Below are 24,377 nucleotides of genomic sequence, written 5' to 3'. Positions count from 1 at the left end.
CAATTTTGGAACATGTTAAATGTTCCACTCGTATTTAAGGTGGAACAAGTAACATGTTCTAGTTCCTGCCTCCTCTCCCACCTCTTCAATCCCCTTCCCTGTGACAGCAGATAGGGGAACTTATTGTGAGCCCTCTCGTAGTACATTGATTCTTCCTGCCATTCAGTAACTGCCTGCCCATACGAGGTACAGGCTGACAGTTTACAGAGTGTCTACAGCAGGGGTGTCAAACCGGCGGCCCTTCAAGTGTTGCGAAACTACAAGTCCCATCATGCCTCTGCCTTTGGGAGTCATGTTTGTAACTGTCAATCTTGCAATGCCTCATGGGATTTGTAGTTTCAAAAACAGCTGTAGGGCCACCAGTTTAATGCCCATGGTCTACAGGATCCTGGCATTGCACCAGAGAACTGCTGATCCTGGGTGCAATGTCTTACGACTGCAGTGTAAAAAAAATAAATAAATGCACTTTTTTTTTAACCTGCAAAAGGATCAGCATTTATTTTTTTTGTAATAGGTGAACTTATCTTTTATTCTGCTTATTTTTGGCTTCCCTGCTACCTCCCTCTCCCCTCATCAACATGCTAATGACATTTTGAAATCTACATTACATACCTTATTTGAGACCCAGTGACATCACTACCAGGTCTCCCCGCTTTTCTATGCAATGCAGTAGGTAGAGGTTTGCAGGGTACTGCACAAAGTTTCATGAAAACAAGAAACTGTGGTAACGCCCACAGGTGATGCTAAGCCAATATGATTGAAAGAACTGAAATCCAATGAATGAAAGAGGCAGGCCAGGGACAGTAAGGCTGGGGAGGAAAGATACAGATAATGCTAGAGATCGTTCATCCAGGAAATGAGGTGGACTGTCTTCTAATGCACAATGTGTGAAGCTCACAGTGTGCAGTGAAATTTAGAATAAGCCATTTCAGTCAAGGAGAGCAGTCTTTACGACTGTGCAAGACTGATGGAAAGGCTGGATTTCAGCTTACGGTGGTTGGGATCAGCGAGCCTGTCCAGCTGACCTGAGAGATATGAATCCAGCTCTGTTTGCAAAGAGATGCTGAACCCAACTCCATTTTTACAAAGAAAGTGGAGATTTGCATATAACCAAATCCACCTAAAATTGTGAATCTACTGACTGTTGCGACACTGAAGGCAACCTCAACTCACCGATTCCTCAAATCCTTAACCTGAATTGCCCAGTTCCGTGACAGCTTCACTTTAAAGCATTTACAGATCATTTGGGGATTGGCTGCCTTCAGGCTGGAACCCTCTGCAATGGGCATAATTGATATACATCAGGAAACAGGCTTGTGTGATTTCCCCTTGTAAGGCGGATTTAATGAGGAGATTTGTGTAGATTGTGCTCGATCACAGTGCAGATTAAAGAGAACAGCTGGTGGTGAGTGTGGGCCACTGGCAGCACTGCGGGGGGCGAAACATCTTTATGTGCATCATCAGAGTCACATCTGAGCCGATTAACAGGAGCTGCAATTAACAAAGATGTAATACTGCATTGTGGGTAACATGGAGCCATGGATGTACAATCCCCATCCAAAGATCAGTAATGCCCTCCTATTAGATGACATGTCTAAGATCACGATATAGTCCACAGGAGGGGTTCACCATTACCATTGTATGATGTATAAAACAAGTAATAGGAGAGGTCTGCTATCATTCCACCCGAATCACACACCTACTGAGCGACATATCAGACTGGATGTCGCTCCACTTCCTTAAACTGAACCTCTCCAAAACAGAGTTTCTTGTCTTCCCCCCAGCCCGGACTCCACCCTCCATTGACTTCTCCATCACATCCAACAACGCCACCATCAAACCCGCCCCGCAGGCCAGAGTACTGGGTGTCATTCTGGACTCCAACCTATCCTTCCAGCCCCAAGTCCAATCTTTAACAAACTCATGTAGACTCCACCTCCGCAACAATCGCCAAAATCCGCACGTTCCTAACCCCAGAAACCACTAAACAGCTCATCCACTCCCTCATCATATCACGACTCGACTACTGCAACTCCCTCCTCACTGGCCTGCCTCGCCGCTGGCTATCCCCGCTTCAGTCGATCCTGAATACGGCTGCCAGACTCATTCACCTTTCCAACCGCTCCATCTCCGCCACCCCCCTCTGCCAATCCCTCCACTGGCTTCCAATTGCGCAACGGATCAAATTCAAAATCCTAACACTGACGTACAAAGCTGTCCACCATACTGCCCCGAACTACATCACTGACCTAATATCCATGTACCACCCAGCACGCACACTCCGCTCCTCACAAGACCTCCTTCTCTCTAGTTCCCTGGTCTCCTCCTCCCATGCCCGCCTCCAGGACTTCTCCTGGGTGTCACCCATCCTCTGGAACTCCCTGCCCCAACCCATCAGATTATCACCTACTCTCCTCTCCTTTAGGCGCACCCTGAAAACTCATCTCTTCAGGGAAGCCTACCCCACCCCTTGCTAACTTGCCGACCTCCTCCACTCTTCCTACCACTCCATCCCCCACAGCTATCTCCTCCTGTACCACCATCCCCTCCCTCCTAGATTGTAAGCTCGAAAGAGCAGGGCCCTCGATCCCCTCATGTTTTGCATTGTATTGGTATTGTTCTGTCCCCCTTTGTAATGTACAGCGCTGAGCGAACCATTGGTGCTTTATAAATACTGTAAAATAATAATAATCATACAATACATATTCTATAGTAGGGTCTCCTATCACTATTATACAATGTATGCTTTGTTAAAAATAGGATGGGTCCCCTCAGTGGTATATTTAGGTTTTGTGGTGCCCTAGGCAATAGAAAATTGTCTCCCCCCCTCAGAGAGAGCCTGACATTGACCAACAACACCCCTGCCACCCCCCCACCCGAGAGAGCCCTACACCACCATTGCCCCCATACACGAGCCACTCCCCTCCCAGCGAGAGAGAGACACACACACTCACCTTCACAGCTCTGGACATCCCCAGAAAAGAGAGTCAAGCAGCCCGCAGCCTCTCTCAGATCCCATCTTCTTCCATCCAATTCTTCCACAGGGGTGGTGCTGCCCCACTGAAAAATGCCGCCCTAGGCAAATGCCTTGTTAGTCTTATGGTAAATACACCCCTGGGTCCCCTATCACTATTATACAATGGATGCTTTGTTAAAAATAGGATGGGTCCCCTCTGTGGTGTATTTAGGTTTTGTGGTGCCCTAGGCAATACAAAATTGCCTCCCCTACTCAGAGAGAGCCTGACATTGACCAACAACACTCCTGCCCCCACCCGAGAGAGCCCTCCACCACCATCGCCCCCATACACAGGCCACTCCCCTCCCAGCGAGAGAGACACACTCACCTTTCACAGCTATGGACATCCCCAGAAACGAGAGTCAAGCAGCCCGCAGCCTCTCTCAGATCTCATCTTCTTCCGTCCCTTCTTCCACAGGGACGGTGCTGCCCCATTTGCCTTGTGGTAAATACACCCCTGGGTCCCCTATCACTATTATACAGTATACACTCCATTATTAAAAGGAGAGCCCCCTATTACTGTAATGCAATGTATAGCATAAATAGTAGGGATCCCCTATCAATATTATACAATGAATACTTCATAAATCATAGGAGGGGTATACTATCACCATTATACAATGGATACTCTTATTAGAAGAGGTTTGTTATTGCAATTATACATGTACTCAAATATTAATCGGAAGGTTCCCCTATTACTAGTATACGCTATTATTTTTAATCATAGGAAAGGTCTGCTATCACTATTATACAATGTATAGCGCTACCCCTGAAGGAAACGCTGGTCTTTGGGCCATCTTACTGCACCCACAGCCAGGCAAACATTTTCCACACAGTTCCAGGTGGCTCAAATAGTCTAGGGGTTTTGGATTTCGGCATATTATTTAGGAACAACAAACTTGGATGGAGATAGGGAGCATGGGAAACTGAAGAAAACAGAACTATATACAAAAATTTGACAACTTGCTAAATTCTCTGGCTGCTCTGTTTCAGGGTGCAAGCTGTATTGGACAGCTGTGATTGTAAGTAGTGCAGAAAAAGGAATAACAGTTCCAGAAAAAGTTGCAGTAAAGATACAGTACCTTGCCGCTCTAGTCCCAAGGTTGGAGAAATGGTGTGCCCCTGGCTGTCTTGCGCTCTACTGGGCTACACCTGGTAATGACATGTGATGTATTGCACTTCACTGTCCTCTCCCTCACTTAAGGGTGATGGCTGGCTAGGTACTCATTTAGCCTCGCTTGAAGCTCCCAGTCTTCAGAAGTGCTGCTGTCTTGGCCTCTGCTGGACAGGCTGCATCTCTGGCTTGGCTGTTGGGTTATCATCTGGCTCAAATGAGACCTAAAAATGGGTTGACTCCTGGAGCTCTCCTCTTCAGTCTAGCTCAGGGTAAAGCCCCCAGCACAGCAGTCCCTCCCAGATGACTGGACCCTGGACTCTGCTCCCAGACTCCTGAGTATTTATGGGTTGCTTCCCCACCTTCTGGGCCTGCCTCCCCAGGGATTGGTGGAAGTCCATAAATATTTACGCTGCTAGCCCTGCTTTCCCTCCCACTATGTTCTGGAACACTCCAGAAAACAGGGAGAAGTAACCTATGAAGCACTGCACATTCTCCTAACCAAATAATATCTGTTCCTCTGCCTTCAGAGTAGCTGAACTAAATTTGCCTACCTTCCAGCATCCTAGGAGAGTGCTACAAATATATATGCTTTTGTTAGCAGGACGGGTCCCCCATAATTACTGCACAAGATATACTCATAGCAGAGGCCCCTATCACTATTATTTTATATACAATCTATTATTAATAGGAGGGGTCCCCTATCACTTATTTATTATGTACTCTAATACTTATAGGAGGTTTCCACAATCACCATTATACAATGTACCTCTAATATTAATAGGAGGGGTCCCTTATCACCACTATAAAATGTATACTTTGTTATTGATAAGAGGAGCTATTACAGTTAATATGTGTGAATATACGATGTGTACTCTATTGCCATTATATTAAACATAGTCAGCACACCACTCACAATTCTAACAAATCATTGGCTTTTATTTGCTTAAACAAGTTTTTCAGCAGAATGACTTTGCAGGCGCCGAGTCCTGAATGAAGGACAGGTGATCACGTACAGGAGCCCGTATTGTAACTTCAGTACCTCCCATTGCTGAAGACGAGTCTGAAAATTAAGAATGACTGCCAACAGCTGCAATGTATCGTGGGGCAGCTCAAACCCACCATCTGTCCCAGAAATTTACTTCTTGGCCTTCTCCAGAATATTCAGAAACTTTCCTCGGGTCATTTCACGGGCTAAAAGAGACAAAAGAAAATGTTAGATTTGGAAATTACCTGCTTGGAGGGTATTGGATACATGGCTACAAAAGGCCTTGTTTGCTTTAAAAGGAGCCAATGAGGAAAGGGAAAATCTTAAAAGGTCCAGACTTCCACTCTTAGGTTGTTAGAACAGTGCTGCTTTACCTTTTAGTGATGCTGTTAGTAACTTGTATTCTCTCCTAGGACAGACATGTTGGCCCTATGTCAGGCTGTAAGACCGCCATAGAGGCTGGCCAATTTCCTGCCTGAACACAGGGTGACATTGGGTACAGTATCCAAGCTGGAAGAAGGTTAAATCTGTCAAAGTCTTTTGTTTAATTTATTTATTTTATGTAATCCAAATGTCACCTTGGAGTGTCAGCAGGGACCTCAGTCATGAATTAGGACAGGGAGGGAATAGAAGTAAACAGTACAACATTAAGTAATCTCTATCAAAATTATCCAAATATCAAAAGGTATAACATACATGAGGAAAAATATCCAGGGAACAAAGTTCCATATCAGTTTATTACTGACAGAGAAGTTGGAAGAGAGAAGATGTAGTGGAATTGGAATGGAGAGGAGCAGGAGAAAAGAGGGCAGAGAGGAGCAGAAAGGAAGAGGACAGAGCTCCACTCGGACCTATTTTCTCCTGCTCTGCTGCACTCCACTCCATCTTCTCTCTTCCAACTTCTCGGTCAGTAATAAACTGATATGGAATTTTATGTTCCCTTGATATTTTTCCTCATGTATGTTATGGGGGTAAGGTGGTGGTGGGAGAGGTTCTTACGTGGAGGAGGAAATGAAAGGGCAAAGTAGGGTGGGTGGAGCAGAAAGAAGAGTAGAGGGCAAAGTTGGGTAGAGTTAAGCAGAGCAGCAAATTAGAGAAGAATGAAGTGGAGCACAGCAAGAACAGAGAATGTAGAGCAGGGTGGAGTGGAGCAGGAGAGGATAGGGCATAGTGGGGTGGAGTGGAGCAGAGCAGAAAAGGAGAGAGCAGAGAAGGGTGTCATAAAGCAAGAAAGTAGAAGGGGAAAAAAAAAAAAAAAAAAAAGGATGGAGTGAAGCAGGGCAGGAGAGGGCACAGCAGGGTGGAGTGAAGTATAGCAGGAAAGGTCAGAGCAGAGCAGGGCAGGGAAGGGTAAAGTAGGGCAAACAAGAAAGGAGGAGGCAGAACAAGGTTGGAGTGTAACATAGCAGGAGAGGAGATGGCATAGCAGGGTGGAGTGGAGTTGAGCAGAGCAGGAAAGGAAAGAGCCAGGTAAAGTTGAAGAGCTCAGGAGGGGAGAAGGCAGAGCAGGGTGGAATGCAGCAGAGCAAATTAGAGTGGAGTGGAGCAGGGCAGAAGGGGAGAGCGCAGGCTAGAGTGGAGAAGAGCAGGAGAGGAGAGGGCAGAGTAGGTTGGATTGCAGCAGTAAGAGAGGAGAGAGCAGAGTAGACTGAAGTGGATTAGAAAATAGATGGAGATGAGCAGGCAGAATAAGGGGGGGGGGGGGTGTAGAGGAGCAAGAACAGATTAGAGTGGAGTAGAAGAGAGGAGAAAGAGTGCAGAGTAGGGTGGAAATGAGCAGAGCAGAAGATGGGGGCAAAGTAAGGTGAAGCAGGGTAGAGTAAAGCAGAAAGGAAATAGAAAAGAGGGGCAGCTACAAAGTGCATACATTAAAGCACTCACTGATGCCCCCCAGTTTGTATTTTTGAGGTTGGTTTGATTTACTCCTCACCGTATACAACCCCCTTCGATTCTCTGCACTGTTCTTCCTGCAGATTGTTTAGTAATGCCGAGCGTGCTTTTAATTTGCAAGACGTCAGACACAGTGGTAATTTATACCAACATCTGTTCATTTCCGAGTGGTAAAACAAATTCACACATGCTGCTCCCCAAATCCCATCAGACTAGGGAGGAGCGTCGTGTATGGCGAGAGATGAAATATGGCTGTGCGTCCTACACCCTCATTCCCACCTGATCACTTGTTACATTAAAAACAGACCTAAACCAGTAACAACCACAAGTATGACAAAGTACACTCAGGACAGTAAACACACTACACTCAGAAGAAGATCATACACACAGATTACACGCAGGATTAGTGTCTCACATGCACACATGAGAATATCACATACACACAGATTACAATTGGGATAGTGTTTTACACATACAGATTACACTGGGGATAGTGTCACCAGGGTGGATAAAAATCAATGAAAAAAAAAAAAAAAAAAAAAAAAAAAAAAAAAAAATCGGATTTTTTTGATTTAAATCGGATTTTTTTGATTTAAAAATTGGATTTTTTTTAAATAAAATGCTTTTTGAGGAAAATATATTACCATCCAAAGGTTATTCCATCATGAAATAAAGATTAGTCTTTTAATTATGTAGAATAAGGCTGTATATGTTTAATTTTTTTGGTAAATAAATTCCATGAATCCATTCACAATGTCATGCTCTTCCAGAGGTTTTTGTAAGATTATTGGGCAGTTTCTCTGCCTACAAGATATTATCACAGATGCTCTGTTTACTTTTGCAGTTCTCAAAACTGAATTAGACTCAGCGGAGATCACATGCCTCTTCTTCACAGCAAAAATGTTATAACATGAACAGAGTTAAGAAAAAGACCTTCATCCTAACTTCTACAAACCTATGAATACAGAATCAACCCCTTCAGTGCTAAGTTTCAAGAAGTTCAGTGAATAGAATAGAAACAATATTTTTCTGATTGTTTGGAGTGGAATAGATCTGCACAAGAAGAAAGTGAAACTAAGTGTGAGGAGGAAGGGGCTGACAGTCTAAGTTTCTTCAAATATATAGATTTTGTTTAGCCAAATTAGTTACAAACATGGATGTTTAAGCAAATCACATATGCTGGAATGTTATTGTTTCAGATGAATAAATCTATTTAAATTGTTATTATTAAGGTAATGATTATTTTTCTCCTTCCTAAGTACAACAGAAAAGTTGTCCAAATATGAATGATTAACCTATTAAACTGGGGATAAAAAAAAATTATATGAAAAGTTATTCTAAAAATCTTCATCTACTTGTATATTAAAGTTATACCAGCAAGAATTAGTCTTTATGTAGAAAACTAGGATTTACATCAATCCTTACCGACTAGTGATTTAAATCAAATCCACCGATAGTGTCTCACACATACAGATTACATTAGGGATGGAGTCACTCGCAGACTACACTCAGGATGGGAGTCACTCGCAGACTACACTCAGGATGGGAGTCACTCGCAGACTACACTCAGGATGGGAGTCACTCGCAGACTACACTCAGGATGGGAGTCACTCGCAGACTACACTCAGGATGGGAGTCACTCGCAGACTACACTCAGGATGGGAGTCACTCGCAGACTACACTCAGGATGGGAGTCACTCGCAGACTACACTCAGGATGGGAGTCACTCGCAGACTACACTCAGGATGGGAGTCACTCGCAGACTACACTCAGGATGGGAGTCACTCGCAGACTACACTCAGGATGGGAGTCACTCGCAGACTACACTCAGGATGGGAGTCACTCGCAGACTACACTCAGGATGGGAGTCACTCGCAGACTACACTCAGGATGGGAGTCACTCGCAGACTACACTCAGGATGGGAGTCACTCGCAGACTACACTCAGGATGGGAGTCACTCGCAGACTACACTCAGGATGGGAGTCACTCGCAGACTACACTCAGGATGGGAGTCACTCGCAGACTACACTCAGGATGGGAGTCACTCGCAGACTACACTCAGGATGGGAGTCACTCGCAGACTACACTCAGGATGGGAGTCACTCGCAGACTACACTCAGGATGGGAGTCACTCGCAGACTACACTCAGGATGGGAGTCACTCGCAGACTACACTCAGGATGGGAGTCACTCGCAGACTACACTCAGGATGGGAGTCACTCGCAGACTACACTCAGGATGGGAGTCACTCGCAGACTACACTCAGGATGGGAGTCACTCGCAGACTACACTCAGGATGGGAGTCACTCGCAGACTACACTCAGGATGGGAGTCACTCGCAGACTACACTCAGGATGGGAGTCACTCGCAGACTACACTCAGGATGGGAGTCACTCGCAGACTACACTCAGGATGGGAGTCACTCGCAGACTACACTCAGGATGGGAGTCACTCGCAGACTACACTCAGGATGGGAGTCACTCGCAGACTACACTCAGGATGGGAGTCACTCGCAGACTACACTCAGGATGGGAGTCACTCGCAGACTACACTCAGGATGGGAGTCACTCGCAGACTACACTCAGGATGGGAGTCACTCGCAGACTACACTCAGGATGGGAGTCACTCGCAGACTACACTCAGGATGGGAGTCACTCGCAGACTACACTCAGGATGGGAGTCACTCGCAGACTACACTCAGGATGGGAGTCACTCGCAGACTACACTCAGGATGGGAGTCACTCGCAGACTACACTCAGGATGGGAGTCACTCGCAGACTACACTCAGGATGGGAGTCACTCGCAGACTACACTCAGGATGGGAGTCACTCGCAGACTACACTCAGGATGGGAGTCACTCGCAGACTACACTCAGGATGGGAGTCACTCGCAGACTACACTCAGGATGGGAGTCACTCGCAGACTACACTCAGGATGGGAGTCACTCGCAGACTACACTCAGGATGGGAGTCACTCGCAGACTACACTCAGGATGGGAGTCACTCGCAGACTACACTCAGGATGGGAGTCACTCGCAGACTACACTCAGGATGGGAGTCACTCGCAGACTACACTCAGGATGGGAGTCACTCGCAGACTACACTCAGGATGGGAGTCACTCGCAGACTACACTCAGGATGGGAGTCACTCGCAGACTACACTCAGGATGGGAGTCACTCGCAGACTACACTCAGGATGGGAGTCACTCGCAGACTACACTCAGGATGGGAGTCACTCGCAGACTACACTCAGGATGGGAGTCACTCGCAGACTACACTCAGGATGGGAGTCACTCGCAGACTACACTCAGGATGGGAGTCACTCGCAGACTACACTCAGGATGGGAGTCACTCGCAGACTACACTCAGGATGGGAGTCACTCGCAGACTACACTCAGGATGGGAGTCACTCGCAGACTACACTCAGGATGGGAGTCACTCGCAGACTACACTCAGGATGGGAGTCACTCGCAGACTACACTCAGGATGGGAGTCACTCGCAGACTACACTCAGGATGGGAGTCACTCGCAGACTACACTCAGGATGGGAGTCACTCGCAGACTACACTCAGGATGGGAGTCACTCGCAGACTACACTCAGGATGGGAGTCACTCGCAGACTACACTCAGGATGGGAGTCACTCGCAGACTACACTCAGGATGGGAGTCACTCGCAGACTACACTCAGGATGGGAGTCACTCGCAGACTACACTCAGGATGGGAGTCACTCGCAGACTACACTCAGGATGGGAGTCACTCGCAGACTACACTCAGGATGGGAGTCACTCGCAGACTACACTCAGGATGGGAGTCACTCGCAGACTACACTCAGGATGGGAGTCACTCGCAGACTACACTCAGGATGGGAGTCACTCGCAGACTACACTCAGGATGGGAGTCACTCGCAGACTACACTCAGGATGGGAGTCACTCGCAGACTACACTCAGGATGGGAGTCACTCGCAGACTACACTCAGGATGGGAGTCACTCGCAGACTACACTCAGGATGGGAGTCACTCGCAGACTACACTCAGGATGGGAGTCACTCGCAGACTACACTCAGGATGGGAGTCACTCGCAGACTACACTCAGGATGGGAGTCACTCGCAGACTACACTCAGGATGGGAGTCACTCGCAGACTACACTCAGGATGGGAGTCACTCGCAGACTACACTCAGGATGGGAGTCACTCGCAGACTACACTCAGGATGGGAGTCACTCGCAGACTACACTCAGGATGGGAGTCACTCGCAGACTACACTCAGGATGGGAGTCACTCGCAGACTACACTCAGGATGGGAGTCACTCGCAGACTACACTCAGGATGGGAGTCACTCGCAGACTACACTCAGGATGGGAGTCACTCGCAGACTACACTCAGGATGGGAGTCACTCGCAGACTACACTCAGGATGGGAGTCACTCGCAGACTACACTCAGGATGGGAGTCACTCGCAGACTACACTCAGGATGGGAGTCACTCGCAGACTACACTCAGGATGGGAGTCACTCGCAGACTACACTCAGGATGGGAGTCACTCGCAGACTACACTCAGGATGGGAGTCACTCGCAGACTACACTCAGGATGGGAGTCACTCGCAGACTACACTCAGGATGGGAGTCACTCGCAGACTACACTCAGGATGGGAGTCACTCGCAGACTACACTCAGGATGGGAGTCACTCGCAGACTACACTCAGGATGGGAGTCACTCGCAGACTACACTCAGGATGGGAGTCACTCGCAGACTACACTCAGGATGGGAGTCACTCGCAGACTACACTCAGGATGGGAGTCACTCGCAGACTACACTCAGGATGGGAGTCACTCGCAGACTACACTCAGGATGGGAGTCACTCGCAGACTACACTCAGGATGGGAGTCACTCGCAGACTACACTCAGGATGGGAGTCACTCGCAGACTACACTCAGGATGGGAGTCACTCGCAGACTACACTCAGGATGGGAGTCACTCGCAGACTACACTCAGGATGGGAGTCACTCGCAGACTACACTCAGGATGGGAGTCACTCGCAGACTACACTCAGGATGGGAGTCACTCGCAGACTACACTCAGGATGGGAGTCACTCGCAGACTACACTCAGGATGGGAGTCACTCGCAGACTACACTCAGGATGGGAGTCACTCGCAGACTACACTCAGGATGGGAGTCACTCGCAGACTACACTCAGGATGGGAGTCACTCGCAGACTACACTCAGGATGGGAGTCACTCGCAGACTACACTCAGGATGGGAGTCACTCGCAGACTACACTCAGGATGGGAGTCACTCGCAGACTACACTCAGGATGGGAGTCACTCGCAGACTACACTCAGGATGGGAGTCACTCGCAGACTACACTCAGGATGGGAGTCACTCGCAGACTACACTCAGGATGGGAGTCACTCGCAGACTACACTCAGGATGGGAGTCACTCGCAGACTACACTCAGGATGGGAGTCACTCGCAGACTACACTCAGGATGGGAGTCACTCGCAGACTACACTCAGGATGGGAGTCACTCGCAGACTACACTCAGGATGGGAGTCACTCGCAGACTACACTCAGGATGGGAGTCACTCGCAGACTACACTCAGGATGGGAGTCACTCGCAGACTACACTCAGGATGGGAGTCACTCGCAGACTACACTCAGGATGGGAGTCACTCGCAGACTACACTCAGGATGGGAGTCACTCGCAGACTACACTCAGGATGGGAGTCACTCGCAGACTACACTCAGGATGGGAGTCACTCGCAGACTACACTCAGGATGGGAGTCACTCGCAGACTACACTCAGGATGGGAGTCACTCGCAGACTACACTCAGGATGGGAGTCACTCGCAGACTACACTCAGGATGGGAGTCACTCGCAGACTACACTCAGGATGGGAGTCACTCGCAGACTACACTCAGGATGGGAGTCACTCGCAGACTACACTCAGGATGGGAGTCACTCGCAGACTACACTCAGGATGGGAGTCACTCGCAGACTACACTCAGGATGGGAGTCACTCGCAGACTACACTCAGGATGGGAGTCACTCGCAGACTACACTCAGGATGGGAGTCACTCGCAGACTACACTCAGGATGGGAGTCACTCGCAGACTACACTCAGGATGGGAGTCACTCGCAGACTACACTCAGGATGGGAGTCACTCGCAGACTACACTCAGGATGGGAGTCACTCGCAGACTACACTCAGGATGGGAGTCACTCGCAGACTACACTCAGGATGGGAGTCACTCGCAGACTACACTCAGGATGGGAGTCACTCGCAGACTACACTCAGGATGGGAGTCACTCGCAGACTACACTCAGGATGGGAGTCACTCGCAGACTACACTCAGGATGGGAGTCACTCGCAGACTACACTCAGGATGGGAGTCACTCGCAGACTACACTCAGGATGGGAGTCACTCGCAGACTACACTCAGGATGGGAGTCACTCGCAGACTACACTCAGGATGGGAGTCACTCGCAGACTACACTCAGGATGGGAGTCACTCGCAGACTACACTCAGGATGGGAGTCACTCGCAGACTACACTCAGGATGGGAGTCACTCGCAGACTACACTCAGGATGGGAGTCACTCGCAGACTACACTCAGGATGGGAGTCACTCGCAGACTACACTCAGGATGGGAGTCACTCGCAGACTACACTCAGGATGGGAGTCACTCGCAGACTACACTCAGGATGGGAGTCACTCGCAGACTACACTCAGGATGGGAGTCACTCGCAGACTACACTCAGGATGGGAGTCACTCGCAGACTACACTCAGGATGGGAGTCACTCGCAGACTACACTCAGGATGGGAGTCACTCGCAGACTACACTCAGGATGGGAGTCACTCGCAGACTACACTCAGGATGGGAGTCACTCGCAGACTACACTCAGGATGGGAGTCACTCGCAGACTACACTCAGGATGGGAGTCACTCGCAGACTACACTCAGGATGGGAGTCACTCGCAGACTACACTCAGGATGGGAGTCACTCGCAGACTACACTCAGGATGGGAGTCACTCGCAGACTACACTCAGGATGGGAGTCACTCGCAGACTACACTCAGGATGGGAGTCACTCGCAGACTACACTCAGGATGGGAGTCACTCGCAGACTACACTCAGGATGGGAGTCACTCGCAGACTACACTCAGGATGGGAGTCACTCGCAGACTACACTCAGGATGGGAGTCACTCGCAGACTACACTCAGGATGGGAGTCACTCGCAGACTACACTCAGGATGGGAGTCACTCGCAGACTACACTCAGGATGGGAGTCACTCGCAGACTACACTCAGGATGGGAGTCACTCGCAGACTACACTCAGGATGGGAGTCACTCGCAGACTACACTCAGGATGGGAGTCACTCGCAGACTACACTCAGGATGGGAGTCACTCGCAGACTACACTCAGGATGGGAGTCACTCGCAGACTACACTCAGGATGGGAGTCACTCGCAGACTACACTCAGGATGGGAGTCACTCGCAGACTACACTCAGGATGGGAGTCACTCGCAGACTACACTCAGGATGGGAGTCACTCGCAGACTACACTCAGGATGGGAGTCACTCGCAGACTACACTCAGGATGGGAGTCACTCGCAGACTACACTCAGGATGGGAGTCACTCGCAGACTACACTCAGGATGGGAGTCACTCGCAGACTACACTCAGGATGGGAGTCACTCGCAGACTACACTCAGGATGGGAGTCACTCGCAGACTACACTCAGGATGGGAGTCACTCGCAGACTACACTCAGGATGGGAGTCACTCGCAGACTACACTCAGGATGGGAGTCACTCGCAGACTACACTCAGGATGGGAGTCACTCGCAGACTACACTCAGGATGGGAGTCACTCGCAGACTACACTCAGGATGGGAGTCACTCGCAGACTACACTCAGGATGGGAGTCACTCGCAGACTACACTCAGGATGGGAGTCACTCGCAGACTACACTCAGGATGGGAGTCACTCGCAGACTACACTCAGGATGGGAGTCACTCGCAGACTACACTCAGGATGGGAGTCACTCGCAGACTACACTCAGGATGGGAGTCACTCGCAGACTACACTCAGGATGGGAGTCACTCGCAGACTACACTCAGGATGGGAGTCACTCGCAGACTACACTCAGGATGGGAGTCACTCGCAGACTACACTCAGGATGGGAGTCACTCGCAGACTACACTCAGGATGGGAGTCACTCGCAGACTACACTCAGGATGGGAGTCACTCGCAGACTACACTCAGGATGGGAGTCACTCGCAGACTACACTCAGGATGGGAGTCACTCGCAGACTACACTCAGGATGGGAGTCACTCGCAGACTACACTCAGGATGGGAGTCACTCGCAGACTACACTCAGGATGGGAGTCACTCGCAGACTACACTCAGGATGGGAGTCACTCGCAGACTACACTCAGGATGGGAGTCACTCGCAGACTACACTCAGGATGGGAGTCACTCGCAGACTACACTCAGGATGGGAGTCACTCGCAGACTACACTCAGGATGGGAGTCACTCGCAGACTACACTCAGGATGGGAGTCACTCGCAGACTACACTCAGGATGGGAGTCACTCGCAGACTACACTCAGGATGGGAGTCACTCGCAGACTACACTCAGGATGGGAGTCACTCGCAGACTACACTCAGGATGGGAGTCACTCGCAGACTACACTCAGGATGGGAGTCACTCGCAGACTACACTCAGGATGGGAGTCACTCGCAGACTACACTCAGGATGGGAGTCACTCGCAGACTACACTCAGGATGGGAGTCACTCGCAGACTACACTCAGGATGGGAGTCACTCGCAGACTACACTCAGGATGGGAGTCACTCGCAGACTACACTCAGGATGGGAGTCACTCGCAGACTACACTCAGGATGGGAGTCACTCGCAGACTACACTCAGGATGGGAGTCACTCGCAGACTACACTCAGGATGGGAGTCACTCGCAGACTACACTCAGGATGGGAGTCACTCGCAGACTACACTCAGGATGGGAGTCACTCGCAGACTACACTCAGGATGGGAGTCACTCGCAGACTACACTCAGGATGGGAGTCACTCGCAGACTACACTCAGGATGGGAGTCACTCGCAGACTACACTCAGGATGGGAGTCACTCGCAGACTACACTCAGGATGGGAGTCACTCGCAGACTACACTCAGGATGGGAGTCACTCGCAGACTACACTCAGGATGGGAGTCACTCGCAGACTACACTCAGGATGGGAGTCACTCGCAGACTACACTCAGGATGGGAGTCACTCGCAGACTACACTCAGGATGGGAGTCACTCGCAGACTACACTCAGGATGGGAGTCACTCGCAGACTACACTCAGGATGGGAGTCACTCGCAGACTACACTCAGGATGGGAGTCACTCGCAGACTACACTCAGGATGGGAGTCACTCGCAGACTACACTCAGGATGGGAGTCACTCGCAGACTACACTCAGGATGGGAGTCACTCGCAGACTACACTCAGGATGGGAGTCACTCGCAGACTACACTCAGGATGGGAGTCACTCGCAGACTACACTCAGGATGGGAGTCACTCGCAGACTACACTCAGGATGGGAGTCACTCGCAGACTACACTCAGGATGGGAGTCACTCGCAGACTACACTCAGGATGGGAGTCACTCGCAGACTACACTCAGGATGGGAGTCACTCGCAGACTACACTCAGGATGGGAGTCACTCGCAGACTACACTCAGGATGGGAGTCACTCGCAGACTACACTCAGGATGGGAGTCACTCGCAGACTACACTCAGGATGGGAGTCACTCGCAGACTACACTCAGGATGGGAGTCACTCGCAGACTACACTCAGGATGGGAGTCACTCGCAGACTACACTCAGGATGGGAGTCACTCGCAGACTACACTCAGGATGGGAGTCACTCGCAGACTACACTCAGGATGGGAGTCACTCGCAGACTACACTCAGGATGGGAGTCACTCGCAGACTACACTCAGGATGGGAGTCACTCGCAGACTACACTCAGGATGGGAGTCACTCGCAGACTACACTCAGGATGGGAGTCACTCGCAGACTACACTCAGGATGGGAGTCACTCGCAGACTACACTCAGGATGGGAGTCACTCGCAGACTACACTCAGGATGGGAGTCACTCGCAGACTACACTCAGGATGGGAGTCACTCGCAGACTACACTCAGGATGGGAGTCACTCGCAGACTACACTCAGGATGGGAGTCACTCGCAGACTACACTCAGGATGGGAGTCACTCGCAGACTACACTCAGGATGGGAGTCACTCGCAGACTACACTCAGGATGGGAGTCACTCGCAGACTACACTCAGGATGGGAGTCACTCGCAGACTACACTCAGGATGGGAGTCACTCGCAGACTACACTCAGGATGGGAGTCACTCGCAGACTACACTCAGGATGGGAGTCACTCGCAGACTACACTCAGGATGGGAGTCACTCGCAGACTACACTCAGGATGGGAGTCACTCGCAGACTACACTCAGGATGGGAGTCACTCGCAGACTACACTCAGGATGGGAGTCACTCGCAGACTACACTCAGGATGGGAGTCACTCGCAGACTACACTCAGGATGGGAGTCACTCGCAGACTACACTCAGGATGGGAGTCACTCGCAGACTACACTCAGGATGGGAGTCACTCGCAGACTACACTCAGGATGGGAGTCACTCGCAGACTACACTCAGGATGGGAGTCACTCGCAGACTACACTCAGGATGGGAGTCACTCGCAGACTACACTCAGGATGGGAGTCACTCGCAGACTACACTCAGGATGGGAGTCACTCGCAGACTACACTCAGGATGGGAGTCACTCGCAGACTACACTCAGGATGGGAGTCACTCGCAGACTACACTCAGGATGGGAGTCACTCGCAGACTACACTCAGGATGGGAGTCACTCGCAGACTACACTCAGGATGGGAGTCACTCGCAGACTACACTCAGGATGGGAGTCACTCGCAGACTACACTCAGGATGGGAGTCACTCGCAGACTACACTCAGGATGGGAGTCACTCGCAGACTACACTCAGGATGGGAGTCACTCGCAGACTACACTCAGGATGGGAGTCACTCGCAGACTACACTCAGGATGGGAGTCACTCGCAGACTACACTCAGGATGGGAGTCACTCGCAGACTACACTCAGGATGGGAGTCACTCGCAGACTACACTCAGGATGGGAGTCACTCGCAGACTACACTCAGGATGGGAGTCACTCGCAGACTACACTCAGGATGGGAGTCACTCGCAGACTACACTCAGGATGGGAGTCACTCGCAGACTACACTCAGGATGGGAGTCACTCGCAGACTACACTCAGGATGGGAGTCACTCGCAGACTACACTCAGGATGGGAGTCACACACACAGTACACTACAGATAGTGTCTCACATACATGTTACCAGTGTGTGCAAGCATGTCACGCACATACACTCAGCATAGCGTCTCACATATACGCATTCAGGTTTATACTTGGGCTAGTGCAAAACACACACACGGTATAGAATCACAGACAAACACAATACACACGGCATAGTGCCTAACATACAGGTTACACTCGGGTTAGTATCTCAAACACGCAATACCCACAGTATAGCGTCATCCACACATGCACAAAACACGGGGCAAAGTATCTCTCACACACACAAAATACACTCAGCAAAATGTCTCACATATATACAGTTGTAACAAATATAAGAAGCACCACAGAAAATAAGAAATAAAATAATAAGCAGCACCTCCAACCAAAAAAGGTGAAATTGTCTATAAATAAAGAGTGCGCTAATTATTCACAACAAATGCAAGGATAAGTAATAGAAATAACAAATAAAATCCATAAATATAAACATAAGTCCAGCCACCATAAACAGTGATAATCCAATATCAACTTAATGTCAATCTTGAAACAAACACCCGTGTGCAAATCCGACACCAGATGAAATGAATACACTCACCAGAGCTATATGCAGATTATATTATAAACCAGCATGATAGCATTTTGCTCTGGGAGCGATGATCTGCAGGATATCCCAGTAGAGGAACAGCAACCAATAGTGATCCAATCAGCACATATGGAACAGCTAAGCAGCAAACGGTCTTCCAATAACATGGGCAAAGCTCGAGGAATCAGAAGAGATATGATGGTGCAGTACGTTTAAAACCAGTAAAATTTTATTAGTAAAGTATAACACTCCCAAGGAAGGTGTCTAGCCGACACCAGCAATGACAGCCTCTATAATAAACACATCTACGAGGGAAAAAAACCAAGGGACGAACCTCCTGCACTGCGATCTCAGAGCCGACAGCTGGGAGGACCGTCCCGACGTCACGTCCACTAGGCCACGCCCAACGCGTTTCGTCACTTGACATCTTCAAAGGGCTGGACTTGTGTTTATATTTATGGATTTTGTTATTTCTATTACTTATCCTTGCATTAGTTGTGAATAAATAGTGCACTCTTTATAGACAATATATACAGTTGTGTTAAAAATAATAGCAGTCAGACATCACTAACCGGATCAATCACTGTTTTTGGTAGAAATGATATTTCTACATGGCAAATAAATTTACTAGCAGGTGTAGTAGAGTAATAGAAATCCAACAGACCCAACAGTCATGACATGCATGCTGCCGATTCTGTATAATTGAATCACTAATTGAAAGGGGCATGTTCAAAATAATAGCAGTGTGGAGTTCTATTAGTGAGGTCATTCATTCTTGCCTCCAATTATTGCCCTTATTTAAGGAAGGAAGGCAGCAAATGTTGTACATGCTGGTTACAGTGCATTTCTCTCTGAAATTCTGAGGAAAATGGGTCGTTCCAGACATTGTTCAGAAGAACAGCGTACCTTGATTAAAAAGTTGATTGGAGAGGGGAAAACAAATAAAGAAGTGCAGAAAATGATCGGCTGCTCAGCTAAAATAATCGCAAATGCTTTAAAATAGCAACCAAAACCTGAAAGACGTGGAAGAAAGCGAAAAACTACCATTCCAATGGATAGAAGAATAGCCAAAATGGCAAGGACTCAGCCAACAATCAGCTCCAGGAAGATGAAAGAAGGTGTGACGTTCCCTGTGAGGACTGTTACAATTAGAAGACGCCTATGTGAAGCCAAGCTATCTGCAAGAAGCCCCCGCAAAGTCCCACTGTTGAAAAAAAGACGTGCTGAAGAAGTTACAATTTGCCAAAGAGCACATTGATGGCCTAAAGAGAAATGGCACAACATCTTGTGGACTGATGAAAGTAAGATTGTTCTTTTTGGGTCTAGTGGGCGGAGACAGTTTGTCAGACGACCCCCAAACACTGAATTCAAGCCACAGTACACTGTGAAGACAGTGAAGCATGGTGGTGCAAGCATCATGATATGGGGAGGTTTCTCATACTACGGTGTTGGGCCTATTTATCGCATACCAGGGATCATGGATCAGTTTGAATACATCAGAATACTTGAAGAGGTCATGCTGCCTTATGCTGAAGAGGAAATGCCCTTGAAATGGGTGTTCCAACAAGACAACGACCCCAAACACACCAGTAAACGTGCAACATCTTGGTTCCAGACCAACAAGATTGACGTTATGGAGTGGCCAGCCCAATCCCTGGATCTTAATCCAATAGAAAACTTGTGGGGTGACATCAAAAATGCAGTTTCTGAGGCAAAACCAAGAAATAGAGAAGAACTGTGGAATGTCGTCCAATCATCCTGGGCTGGAATACCTGATCACAGGGGCCAGAAGTTGGGTGACTCCATGCAACACAGATGTACAGCAGTTCTCAGAAACAGTGCGACTACAACCAAATATTCATGAAGTCATTCAAAGGAAAGCAAAATCTTCAAACATTTTCAGTTTATATAGTGAATGTTTGCGTTTGTAAAGAAGAATACAAACACTGCGATTTTTTTGAACCGTCTAATATTCACTTTTCTTCAATTTTTTTTTAGAGGAACAACACAAATTTGATATATTTTTCTTCATGTTTTGATTTGGAATAGAATGTTTAGTGTTCCCAATGCATTTGTGTGGATGGAAATAAAAGCTATTAGAAGGATTTTGAGCTTTATTCACTTTTTTCAACACACTGCTAATATTTTGAACACAACTGTACATTGGGGGTTATTTGCTAAAACTGGAGGGTGCAAAATCCGGTGCAACTCTACATGGAAACCAATCAGCTTCCAGGTTTTATTACCAAAGCTTAATTGAACAAGCTGAAGTTAGAAGCTGATTGGCTATCATGTACAGCTGCACCACATTCTGAGTACTCTCTTTTTAGCAAATCTCTCCCATAAAGTTTACACTTTGGTTAAAGTAACACACACACTACACCCGGCACAGCCTCACACACACACACACACACACACACACACACACACACACACACACACACACACACACACTACACCCGGCACAGCGTCACACACACTACACCCGGCACAGCGTCACACACACGCTACACCCGGCACAGCGTCACACACACGCTACACCCGGCACAGCGTCACACACACGCTACACCCGGCACAGCGTCACACACACGCTACACCCGGCACAGCGTCACACACACGCTACACCCGGCACAGCGTCACACACACGCTACACCCGGCACAGCGTCACACACACGCTACACCCGGCACAGCGTCACACACACGCTACACCCGGCACAGCGTCACACACACGCTACACCCGGCACAGCGTCACACACACGCTACACCCGGCACAGCGTCACACACACACGCTACACCCGGCACAGCGTCACACACACGCGCTACACCCGGCACAGCGTCACACACACGCGCTACACCCGGCACAGCGTCACACACACGCGCTACACCCGGCACAGCGTCACACACACGCGCTACACCCGGCACAGCGTCACACACACACGCTACACCCGGCACAGTGCCACACACACTACACCCGGCACAGAGTCACACACTACACCAGGCATAGCCTCACACACAGTACACCCAGCATAGTGTCACACACACAGTACACCCAGCATAGTGTCTCACACACACACACACACAGTACACCCAGCATAGTGTCACACAGTACACCCAGCATGGTGTCACACAGTACACCCAGCATGGTGTCACACACACACAGTACACCCAGCATAGTGTCACACACACTACACCCGGCATAGCCTCACACATACACACACACACTACACCCGGCATAGCCTCACACACATACTACACCCGGCATAGTGTCACACACACACACAGTACACCCAGCATAGTGTCACACACACACTACACCCGGCACAGTGTCACACACACACTACACCCGGCACAGTGTCACACACACTACAGCCGGCACAGCGTCCCACACAGTACACTTGGAATAGGGTTAACACAGATGTAAGCTCCAGCACAGTAAGTGACGGCTAAAAAAAAAAAAAAAAATCTGGTTTGAATGTAATTCAGTATGGGGCGAGTGATGTGAATGCTAATAGGAAGAAGGCGCTGGTGGCCTCACCTTGAGATGTCCATCACTGGGTTAACATGATGCTAATTGCATTTGGATTGATTAATTCCACTCAGTCCTGTCTCTTTCAATAACAAAATAATCAGAGCAGCCAGCACGCTGGAGGATAATTACTGAAGATGGGGGGGTGTTGAAGCCGCCCCATTCTATACATGTTTCATGGAGACTGTTCCAGAAATGTGCACTAAGACAGTTGTGTTCTACATGTTAAGTAAGCTGTGTGCTGCACATGTGAGCTACAACAGCCGTGTTCTATACACGAGAGACAAGGCATGTGTTTGTTACATGTGTGAACTTGTGTGCCACACAATGGACATAAGTCACAGATATGCACAGTAGACAGTTAAGTGACAGTTAGGTGCCTGCCAGAAGCTGTACAGTATAGCAGAGCCGTAGCCTACATTAGTATCAACAGGATGATTAGAATTTCTCATTTCTCCAATACCAAGAAAGCAAAGGTGGAGACTCTAGAGAGTGACGGTGGTGTATGGACAGTCATTCCTTTTATATATGCTGTATGCACACCTATGGATTAGAAACCAGAGTGACAGAGCCAGATGCCCCTACAGCAACCCCCTACAGAAACCTCCTACAGCAACCTCCTTTCACTCTCCAATGCACTTTATACATTAAAAGGAGGAACCTCATTGCCAAGGGCAACACAGGCAGTACCTATTTAATAAATAAAGCTCGGGGAAAATGCAGATGGGACAGAAATGTTATCTTCCCTTCAGCAAAAAAGGGAAGGGGGTAACCCCCATACATGACCCAGGAACCTTACATCACATGCTGTGTTGTCTGCAGGTCAGCCTGTACAGAGGAGCGAGGGGACCGAGGGGAGGCATGTGGAGGCTCCCTCTTTGCAGCCTAATCTCTATTTCATGGATTAAGCATCTATCTTCCATGAAGAGCCCTGGCGGGGGAGAAGGAGGGGGGGTAAATGGTCCCGCAGAGACCCCTCCCCTCCTCTCTGTCATCCATCGGGCATCATGTTTGTGCTCAAAATTCAATTACCTCCTTATTGATAGTTGAGCGAGATATTTAAGCTGCAGACATGAGGAAGTGATTTCCCAGGGGGACGAGACCCTCTCTATTTCACTGCTCCGCGTCCCCCGGGTGAATTCCTGAGGCGTCCATATTAATAGGTAATCAGTCACAATTCATTTATTAAACAGCCACAAGACGCCAATGAATTCTTCATTTACTTATGGAAATGTTTGTTTTACTAAAGCTGTTGAAAATCCACTTTTATCATCAAGTGGCCCTATTAATAGATTCCAAATAACAGGACCTGTGCCACTGACCAACCTGTGAGAAATACAGTGTGAAAAAATACATTTTATGCGAAAGTAAGAATGAGGTGCAAACTTGCTATACTGTGTGTACCCATCAGCCACAATATCACCATACTGATCTATACCATCACCATACCGGGGTGTGTACCCGCCACCTGCCCTGATGACCTATACCATCACCATACTGCATGTGTACCCATCATATGACATACTGACCTATACCATCACCATACTGCATGTCTACCCATCATATGACATACTAACCTATACCATCATCATACTGCATGTGTACCCATCATATGACATACTGACCAATACCATCACCATACCGGGGTGTGTACCCGCCACCTGCCCTGATGACCTATGCCATCACCATACTGCATGTCTACCCATCATATGACATACTAACCTATACCATCATCATACCGGGGTGTGTACCCGCCACCTGCCCTGATGACCTATACCATCACCATACTGCATGCGTACCCATCATATGACATACTGAGCAATACCATCACCATACTGCATGCGTACCC

At 48.8% G+C, this 24,377-nt stretch overlaps 1 protein-coding gene across 1 annotated transcript in view; it reads right to left on the bottom strand.

Annotated features, from left to right (window-relative positions):
* Positions 1-5,048: 5,048 nt before the first annotated feature.
* Positions 5,049-24,377, bottom strand: part of LIN52 (lin-52 DREAM MuvB core complex component) — a 58,647-nt gene continuing 39,318 nt past the window's right edge. The window contains exon 6 of the mRNA XM_089658925.1: positions 5,049-5,324. Coding sequence (XP_089515051.1) covers positions 5,269-5,324 — 56 coding nt within the window. The 3' untranslated portion in view covers positions 5,049-5,268. The remainder of the gene's footprint in view (positions 5,325-24,377) is intronic.

Source organism: Staurois parvus, unplaced genomic scaffold (genome assembly GCF_062004578.1).
Source record: "Staurois parvus isolate SC_StPar_1 unplaced genomic scaffold, SC_StPar_1.0 ptg001112l, whole genome shotgun sequence".
In the NCBI taxonomy this organism is placed as follows: domain Eukaryota; kingdom Metazoa; phylum Chordata; class Amphibia; order Anura; family Ranidae; genus Staurois; species Staurois parvus.
This window is presented reverse-complemented; position numbering and strand designations above follow the sequence as displayed.